This window comes from Astyanax mexicanus, chromosome 1, assembly GCF_023375975.1.
Source record: "Astyanax mexicanus isolate ESR-SI-001 chromosome 1, AstMex3_surface, whole genome shotgun sequence".
Classification (NCBI taxonomy): Eukaryota; Metazoa; Chordata; class Actinopteri; order Characiformes; family Acestrorhamphidae; genus Astyanax; species Astyanax mexicanus.
Window position 1 is genome coordinate 114,056,948 of NC_064408.1, and position 10,994 is coordinate 114,067,941.

Sequence of the window (10,994 nt, forward strand, 5' to 3'; positions counted from 1 at the left end):
ACTGAAAAAATATTCGGGGATAAAGCCCCAGTAGCCCCGGAAGCCCAGGTCAGGCGACGCCCCTGTCGTGTGTTAGCTGGGTTGATGTTGTTCTGTTTTCTGCTCTGTGTTTAGATGTAGAGAAAGGCCTCAAGTCAACTACTCCTTACACTCTATATTTAGGCTTTAGCGAATAACTGATAGAAGCCACAGTGAATCATTCTTCATGTAGCCTTGAGGTTGCGGGCTAGCTGGTGTGATGTATGTATATGGGTTTTCTTAGTTCATGAATATTGCATGTTTGCATACAACCAATGACTTATAACTTCTTTGTTAACTATTAATCAATGAAAAGTAGCAACAGCACCCTTGGATGTATACGTATATATATATATATATATATATATATATATATATATATATATATATATAAAACATCTTTTGGTTAGATTTTGGAGATCTATTTGTATTTGTCCAGAATTTCTTCCTGGCTGAGAGTTTTTAATAAATATGCTAGAGTATATGAACAAAAGTATTGGGACACCTGGAATTTCAACAAGAGCTAATCCTACTTTTGTTGGTGTAACTGTCTCTGTGATCCAGAAAAAAAGGTTTTCTACTATATTTTGGTGGATTGCTGTGAAGATTTGATTGCATTTAGCTACAAGATAGCTGGTGAGATCAGAATGTTTGCAGATCACCTCCCCACATCATCCTTATCTATAATAACTAGACAAGTTATGTGTGCATTTGAACATCTGTGTCAGCAATAGGTTCATTGGAAGGGGTGGCCACAAACATTTATATTAAATAATATAGATTACTCTAAATTACCATCCATTATTTTTACACTGATATGCCAAATTGATTATGTGTTATTAATTATTTTATGTTTTCCACAGAATACAAGATGATTAAAGATGAAACACCTATTTTGGATGGTATTCGCTTGTTTAGGTAAACCTTTCAGTTCTGTTCTTCTACATTATACAGACACTGTTTTAAACAATAGCTATTATTACTTAGCTGAATGTAGCTTTATATAAAGATGAGCCTATATATATATATATATATATATATATATATATATATATATATATATATATATATATATACCTATATATAATAATACTACTACATCTACTACTTTTTATACTACTCCTACTATATCTACTACTACAATTACATCTATTACTATTACTACTGCAATTACTACTACTGCATCTACTACTATTACTACTACTACTACCACTGCAATTATTTCTACATCTACTACTACTATTACAGCTATTATTATTACCATTACTACTACTACTACTGCAATTACTACATCTACTTCTACCACAACTACTACTATTATATCTGCTACTATTACTACTGCTACTAATACCACTACTACTACAATATGTTACTGTTACTACTACTACTATTACTACTGCTACTACTACAACTACACCTACTTCTACCACTACTACTACTATCATATCTGTTACTATTCATACTACTATTCCTACTACTACTATTATATCTGTTACTAATACTGCTATTATTCCTACTACTACTATTATATATCTGTAACTATTACTACTACTAATATTCCTACTACTACTGCTATATGTTACTATTACTACTACTACTACTATTCCTACTACTAATATTATATCTGTTACTATTACTAATACTACTATTCCTACTACTACTAATATATGTTATTATTACTACTACTACTACTACAATTCCTACTACTATTATTATATCTGTTACTATTACTAATATTACTATTCCTACTACTACTAATATATGTTATTATTACTACTACTACTACTACAATTCCTACTACTATTATTATATCTGTTACTATTACTAATATTACTATTCCAGTACTAATATTATATCTGTTACTATTACTAATACTACTATTCCTACTACTACTACTATATATTACTATTACTACTACTATTATATCTGTTACTATTAGTACTACTAATACTATTACTACTGCTACGACTACTACTACTACTTCATCTAATTCTACCACTATTACTACTACTACTATATTTGTTACTATTGCTTCTACTATTACTACTGCTATATCTACTTCTATTACATATATTATTATTATTACTAATACTACTGCTACTAAATCAACTTCTACCACTACTATTATTACTACTACTACATCTATTACTGTTTTACTATTATTTTACTAGTGCTACTACATCTACAGCTACTACTACTGTTACTACAATACTACTTCATCCATTATCATTCTTCATCATACTACCTGTACTAATACTATGACAACTATATCTACTGTTAGTACATTTATCACTATTTCTTTGAACACTACTACTACTACTGCTACTATATCTACTTCTAGTGCTACTAGTACTACTACTATAACTACCTTCAGAACTGCCTTTAGTTTGTTCTGAACCTACATTATGAAGCTTAGAAATGCATTTTAGCTGCAATGCTAGCCTTTATGTTCTATTACTGAGTATATAAAAAGCATTAATATGTGTATGATAAAGAGAATGTTTTTTGACGTGTTGATGTTTTCATTTTATAACAGTTAGGAAAGTCCAGCACCCTTTATCCACAGTGACGGTCGCACCTGGAGGTAACGCCACCCTGGGCTGCTCTTTCTCTGCAAGTCTCAATATTAACAGCCTCATCGTAAACTGGCAGTATGGAGATACTGTGGTCCACAGCTTTTATCTGGGTAAAGATCAGCTAGAGAGACAGGGGGCCAACTACAGGGGGCGGACTCACCTGTTTAAAGAGGAGCTGCTGAAAGGAAATGCATCGCTGCTTTTAACCGCTGTGCGGTCGGAGGATGTGGGCGACTACACCTGCCATATCACCAACGAGCAGGGGAGTACTAGTGAAAAAATAAAGGTCATAATGGCTGGTGAGTACACTTTACACCTCTGGAAAAAAATCACCTTAAAGTGACAGTCTGTAACTTTTGGGTTTTAGAGACCTCTCTGGTGAGAATGTGTAATTACACCAAGCATGTGGAAGAGTACTTTTAATGCAGTTTAATGGGAATAAATTGTTCTGGTTTTGACTATGCTGTTTTGTTTATTTAGTTTATTTATAAAATACTGTCAAAATACAGAGAGCAATTACATCCAACAAGCCTACCAGATCATCTGTTTTTAGAATTAATAGGGGGGTGGGTGTGCCAGGGATTTTGTTGCAGTAATGTATTTTATTATTATTATTTTTTTATTCAGTGTTTTGTCATATCACCAAGAGTATCATTATCGCAAAAATACCATGAAATATTGTAATATTATTTTACTGCCATATCGCTCACCCCTGATTAATACCATTAATTAGTGTATATTGTATATCCCAATGCTGAGTTCAAGCTCAATAATACTACTTCAATAAGAACTAAAACTTCTTAGGGACTGCTGCTTTAATGTTAAGATTACTTTTTTACAAGCAATATGCAAATTGATCATGAAGTGTTGCCTCAGGAGCCTACACCTGTATAAGTTGTGAGATGTTATCTTGTTAGTGAGGCTGAACACAATTGCATTTAGTCCCCTTTACCCTTTACACTGACATACCAAATGTCTTGGGACAACAGTATGGGAATTGATTATAAGGTGTTGCTTCAGGGGACAGCTTGGGATTTCCTACACCTGTAAAAGGTTTAAGTTGTGAGGTGTTATCTTGTTAGTAAGGCTGAACACAATGCCATTTACTCCCCTTTACACTGACATACCAAATGTCTTGGGACAGCAGTATGTGAATTGATTATAAAGTGTTGCTTCAAGGGACATTTTAGGAATTCCTACACCTGTGTAAGTTGTGAGGTGTTATCTTGTTAGTGAAGCTGAACACAATTCCATTTACTCCCCTTTACACTGACATACAACATGTCTTGGGACAACAGTATGTGAATTGATTATAAGGTGTTGCCTTAAGGGACAGCTTGGGAAATCCCACACCTGTATAAGTTGTGAGGTGTTATCTTGTTAGTGAGGCTGAACACAATTCCATTTACTCCCCTTAACCCTCTACATTGACATACCAAATGTCTTGGGACAGCAGTATGTGAATTGATTATAAAGTGTTGCTTCAAGGGACATCTTAGGAATTCCTACACCTGTATAAGTTGAGAGGTGTTATCTTGTTAGTGAGACTGAACACAATGCAATTTACTTCTCTTTACCCTTTACACTAAAATACCAAATGTCTTGGGACAACAGTATGTGAATTGATTATAAAGTGTTGTCTCAGGGGACAGCTTGGGATTTCCTGCACCTGTATAAGATGTAAGTTGTGAGGTGTTATCTTGTTAGTGAGGCTGAAAACAATGCCATTTACTCCCCTTTACACTGACATACAAAATGTCTTGGGACAGCAGTATGTGAATTGATTATAAGGTGTTGCCTTAAGGGACAGCTTGGGAAATCCCACACCTGTATAAGTTGTGAGGTGTTAGCTTCTTAGGCTAAACATAATTCCATTTTCACCCCTTAACCTTTACCTTAAAATACCAAATGTCTTGGGACAACAGTATGGGAATTGATTATAAGGTGTTGCTTCAGGGGACAGCTCGGGAATTCCTACACCTGTATAAGATGTAAGTTGTGAGGTGTTATCTTGCGAGTGAGGCTGAACATAGTCAATCCACAGTGTCCCATGTGTGATGTGTGATGAGTATAACTCTTAAAAGGCATTACCACCCACAGTGGGCAGCACAGTGGTTGGTAATGATCATGAGTGATGGCAACTGGTGAGAACTGTCCAGGTAAACAGACAACCAAATCGGCCAACCAATCTGCAAAACGGGGACCGACTCCACACTAATGATAATGGCTTTATAATGGGATGTCATTAAAGCTCTTGCATGTTTTAAAATATAATTTTAATCTCCTTTTCTGTCTCTCTTCAGCTCCTTTTGATGAACCTCTACTATCTCTGCAGCCCACCTGCGACAGCATCAATATCACTGTCACCGTGTCCAATGGTTATCCAGAGCCAGAGTTTAAATGGCATGACTCCTCCGGCAGGGAGCTAAACCAGACACAATCTTCAGTTCTGCTGGACTCCAGGGGGCGCTATCAAGTGTCCAGCACCATTAACTTCCAGTCAAACAGTATAGAGACAATCAGTGTGGAAATCAAGTTAGAAGTTCTGAACCAGAACATAATCCGCTCACTGCTGCTACATCCTCCTCCAGAATATTGCCAAGGTCAGTAAAAAAAATGAAGAGAGGAGATGAGTACAGGAGGACCTGACTGATAAAATGGGTTGGCTAAACCTGTTTTATCCCAGTTTCAGGGTGAATCTGCCCAAAAGCTCGCTTTACTTGGAACCCTTTAAATGCATTCAGAAATCTAGGTTACATTTGGTCTATTTATATATCTATTTAAGGAAGATACAGGTGAAAGAGGCTCATTGATCTTAGTAAACACATCAAAAACTAATATAAAAACATATAAAATGCGTCCAGACATTTTATTTTTTTTTATCGTTAGGCTATTAAGCTGTGGTTTTGATTGATTGATATGCTTCACCACAGGTTTACCCTATTCATTTGATTAGCGCCACCATGTGGAATAATGAAGCAGTAGCTTTATAAAGTTAAATTGGGAGGTAAGTCTTAGGGCCCTATTTTATCGATATATAGGAGAGACTTTTAGGGAATGTTGGTGGTCTTTGCTATCGTGAGGACCCAAAAAATATGCCTTGCACAGCTCGAAAACATGCAAAATGGGTGTGTGTTTTGGGTGTAGCATGAAATAAACCAATCAGAGTGCCAGTCGTCATTCCCTCTAAGAGGCAGGTGAGCTCTGACTTTGGCGCTGTTGGTATCTTAACAGTGCAGTGCTTTTGTGCGTCTCAGCAGAGGATACTGACCTGCATATTTACACTGTGAAGATACACCAGCAGCCCATTTAAGAGAACAGCAAAGTGATTTTTTTTCTTTGTTCTGTTTATTGTTGAGTTAAAAGTCAGGTTTGCACTCTGCAGAGCATCTATATGTGTGTATAGCTGCTCCCAACTTTTTCTTAACTGGTTGATAAAAGTGCCGCACTCCGATTGATGGTTCAAACGTTTTATAACAGGTATGTTCTGTCTTACAACGCCCAAGACCACCGTGAACACCGAAATAGAATACACAGTGGCAAATACACATCAGTAACACCGCCATGTTACAGTCTATGAATTGTTAAACTGAAAATTACTACACAAAATTTTAATGCTCTCAAACGTAATTTACACACATACAACACAAGAATATTTAACTTCTTGACTATAATGACTATACCGTGTGCACCTCCAACCAGAAGGTTAGGCATTGCTAGAAGTCCATTTCGTCCTATTTCACAGCCCTTTGTCCTTTTCGACTGCTTGCACTCACCGACTGACTAAAAACGAAACTTAACTTTTTTACCCAAGTGCACCATGTGACCAACTGATGAACTGCTGACGTGGTCAGACAATGTTATTACTTAAACAATTTTCTGAAATATACACATAATAATCAAGAAATTTACAAATATAAAATGTACATCAAATAATAAAATAAAATAAATAAATAAATTCACACAAAAATAAATGCTTATATTACTGCATTTGCTACAGTGTGTGTGTGTGTTTAAAAGCGCAACCGTGTAGGCTAAGATAGAAATAGACTCTGTTGATTGACTGTTGTCTAGGTTCATTTCAGTCAGTGGAGCACCCGTGTTTTTTTACGCTGCTTAGATAACAAAATGCCAGAAATTGACCTGAACATACCTCTCTTCCAGACCACCTGGTCCTTTCAGTGTAGATTTATTCCTAAACTCCAACGCTATTTTAATGGCGCAGGCATAAGGCATCAAATAGACTGTTGAAGGGGTGTAAAGTAGAAATGAATAGCGCTTATGTTCTAATAAAAAATATTGATATTTGATGCCACTTACCAGTAAAATGCGATAGTTTCACAACCATACGATATATTATAATATAGATTTATTGTCCCACCCCTAGATTTACTGTAGACCCCACCCTCTTGACAGATGCCACTGTCAGTGCTAATGTTATGCGGATCTCTGTATTTATTTCTATATACATCTATATACAAAGTATGTAGGGCTTACATTCAATTAGGATTTCTATTCAACATAGAAATAAGATGGATGAGTTCAGACAAAAGCCATATAATACAAACATAGTCTCTATCATACTTTGTAAGAAAAATGGTAAGTATACATTGAGTTTGTCAACGCCTTAAAATCAATACTGTAACAGTTCCAATTTGATTGGATGCTGCCAATATGGACCCGCAGTTGTGCCTACCATTTATAATGTTATGACACTGCGTTTGTCTAAGGTAGATGAGCAAACACCTATCAATTACCATGGAAAGTAGATACGCTACATCACACAGAGCCCTTTCACTGTCAGTGTAGCTAATCCCTTCACTAAACAAGATTATTTGAGTTTCAAAGTCACCTGACTTTGTAAGAGAGTCTGACAAGGTTGTCAGTAGGCGAATGTGTCAAAACAACATTTACAGAAGCTCTCATCAAAAATACACTCCACCACCTTCTCGCATAAATCATGAGAATCATGATCAAACAAGACACTCATGAACACTCACGACGTGTCTGAGCTGTCAGACGGGTTAGAAAGGGGAAAATTAATGGAGAGCTGTAAGGCTGATCAGTTCTTATTGGTCTATATTTCGAACATAAATGTTTTAAATAAAAAAAAAAAGTCTTGTAAATTTTACAATAAGTTAAGAAAACATTTGAAGTTGGAAAAAAGTTCAGAAAAGTTAGAAAAGTTACAAAAAGTACTTTACTGTGGAGAAAAATAACAGCATAATACTGTATTGAAAGAACAATACAATTTCTGTAATCAAATTACAGAGTATTACAGCTTTTTAAAACATTTTTTTGGCATAAATAGATTAATTATTAAAAAATTCTTGTATTTTAAAAGTATGGGTATTTTAGCTAGCCAATCACTGTAAACTTCTGGCATTAGAAACTCTGCAAAGCAACTGCATTGCAGCTCTCAACCAGCCTAGAATCACACTATGCAGTTAAAAAAAATTGTAGCTAGTATTTATGGCATACAAGACTGTGGCCAGTCGACCATTATATAAAATACTACAGAATATCCAATAGAAAGCAGCCCTGGTAGGAAAGAGTCTACAATGTTGGTGAGGTAGGGGTTTGGCTTTTATGAAAATAAAGGATGTTGGGGGCCGATAAGAAAGATTTACAGTGGTATGAAAATGTTTGGCCATCCCTGATAATTATCAAGATTTTTCTTTATAAATCATTGGTTGTTCAGATCAGCAATTTCAGTTAAATATATCATATAGCAGATGAACACAGTGATATTTGAGAAGTGAAATGAAGTTTATAGGATTTACAGAAAGTGTGCAATAATTCTTTAAACTAAATCAGGCAGGTGCAAAAATTACAAAACAAAATTTGGGCACCCAACAGAAAAATGACATCAATATTTAGTAGCTCCTCCTTTTGCAGAAATAACAGACTCTAAACGCTTCCTATAGCTTCCAGTGAGAGTCTGGTTAAAGCTTCTGGTTGAAGGTATTGTGGCGGCGGGTCTAAATTTATTTCTGCTGAATCAATCCTTTCTTTTAGTAAACTTTACCTAATTTCTGCATACAATACTACCTAATTACAATTACTTCATTAATACAATATTACTCAAATAATTTATGATACATAATATATTATAATTCCTGAAATTTAAATATTATTAGTTAAATTACACATATTACACTGTCTCAACACGTGGATGCATGTAATACATTCTTTATAATAGTATACTAAAAGAATGTAGTACATGCCGTCCATGTGTTACAGGGAGACAGGGAGACTTGTTCTGTTTACAAAATATATCTTTGAGATTATGTATATATTTGAACATGTGTTTTAATTAAAATTATATATAATAATATTGTATAAATTAAGTAATAGATTTTTTAGTAGGTCTTTGCTGTTCAATTAAGGCAACAGTTCCTCAAAATTTGTGGTGAACTCTTCCCAAACAAAGTGAGAAGAACTAATTGTTGATTCAGATTTATTGAGTAGATTCTATGTTACTTTTCTACAGTCTACTATTGAGAAAATGTTAGTAGGCTTCTGCATGTGGTAGATGTACAGTATGTATTTTGTCTAGTGTTTAGTTTCACAACACAGCAGTAAATTCCTGGAAAACGTTTAAAATATAGCCACCCAATTTTCCTTCAAATGTTGCTGTTATTCATACTGGTGCCGGCTGTTTTCAAAGGGCATCCCAAGATGCATTGTGTGTTTTAATTACTGTATGAATTTACTGTAAAAAATACAGTGTTGGTTTGAGTGTAGTTAATTCATTTCAGTTCATTTTACATTCTTAATCGGCAGGTTTGACTCCTCTCTATCAGTTATGATGTCAGGAATTGGCAAAAGATGGCAACAAATGAACATTAACAAATATGGTACAAAAATAAATTTGACTGTACGTTTTTCCAAATGCTAACTTACACACATACAGCACTTTGGTTTCGAGTTAGTCTTGATCAAACCCAAGAAACAAGTTCAAGAACAAATATTAAACACTCTTTTGGCTGCCTGGGGAACCTTGTTTGTAAAAGAGATGTGAAAGTGTGTACACATCTCTTTTACATGAATGATGTCTTTTATATATAAAGTATAAATCATGTCCATGTCAAAAGAAGACATCTGTTGTATGAAATAGTATATATAAAATACTGTAACCTACATTGTTGCTGATAAATGTGTACTGTAAACTAGTTTTTTATCTGATTAAGTTTTTCTGTTTTCTTTTCCAGATTGCTGTCAGGTGACCCCCACTTCACGAGGCGGGGTATCCGTGGCTCTTTCCTTTTTGCTCTTTATAGTCTTGGTTATTCTGATATTGTGTTTAATAAAATATAATAAAAAGTCTTCTGATGGACCGAGGGAACAAGAACATACATTGGCTGAACCGTCTACAAGCACTTCCCTTTGATTCTACACTCACTGTATATGTTTTCAGATCCATTTGAAAAATACTGGAATTGTGTACTTTTTGTAACATTTTTGCTAAATTGTGTACAAAGATATATAGCATTACAATGTGTTTATCTAACTTATTGTTTGTTTTATTAAAATTTTACTCATACAATATATGTTGTACAATATTATATTAATTATTACTATTAATACTGTCAAACTATTTCTGTATTTATTTTTTCTGGACCACTTTAAGGCTCATGAATCTTCTGTTCTACCACATCCCAAGAATTCTCCTACTGCATTAAAAGCTGCAGACTGAACAGCTGGACCACTGCAGACACTGAACTCATTTTTAAGTTATGCAGCCAGCTTCAGATGGCCTTTGTTTTGTGACGTGGTGCATTGCTATGCTTAGGCATGTGATTGCTAGAGAAATAGAAGGTCTTTGTTTTACTGAGACAAAATGTGCATTCATGTTCAAAATATTCAGCAAGATAAAAATACAGTATTCCATTACATTCCCCGCAAAAGCATTGGAACACTGAGGACCAAGGGCGTAGGAGCAGGTTTGATATTGGGGGGGACACATTTGCCAATATGAACCCAAGCCCACCCTATAGTTTCTTAGAACAACATTTGTGGAAATTACTTTTAATCACAAATAATATTTTTTTTCTGTATTTTGTTTTTTATTAGTTAACAAGGTGATTTTACAACCTAAACATGTTACTTAAAAAATATGCATATACATATACATATGACAAAAATGATCAGTTATCACCTAATATTTAAAATAATATAACAGATTTGGTTATTATTATTATTAATATTATTATTATTATTATTATTATAATCATGTATTGGCATGTCAATTCTGTTGTATATTTACATTTTCTCCACTCTTTAAAAAAAATCCTACGCTTTTATTTTTCTATTAAGAGCTCTTCTAAAGATTGGTGTCCTTTTATGTAAAAGAATGTAACATAAAGATTCATAAAGATTTTAATTATAAACGTCAGG

At 34.5% G+C, this 10,994-nt stretch overlaps 1 protein-coding gene across 8 annotated transcripts in view; it reads left to right on the forward strand.

The window, feature by feature from the left end:
* Nucleotides 1-10,302, forward strand: part of LOC103033381 (CD276 antigen-like) — an 89,328-nt gene extending 79,026 nt beyond the window's left edge. For all 8 annotated transcript variants that reach the window (XM_049467540.1, XM_049467539.1, XM_049467543.1 and 5 more), the window contains 4 exons: nt 882-936; nt 2,555-2,893; nt 4,898-5,197; nt 9,809-10,302. In XM_049467540.1, coding sequence (XP_049323497.1) covers nt 900-936; nt 2,555-2,893; nt 4,898-5,197; nt 9,809-9,987 — 855 coding nt within the window. In that variant the 5' untranslated portion in view covers nt 882-899 and the 3' untranslated portion in view covers nt 9,988-10,302. The remainder of the gene's footprint in view (nt 1-881; nt 937-2,554; nt 2,894-4,897; nt 5,198-9,808) is intronic.
* Nucleotides 10,303-10,994: the final 692 nt, after the last annotated feature.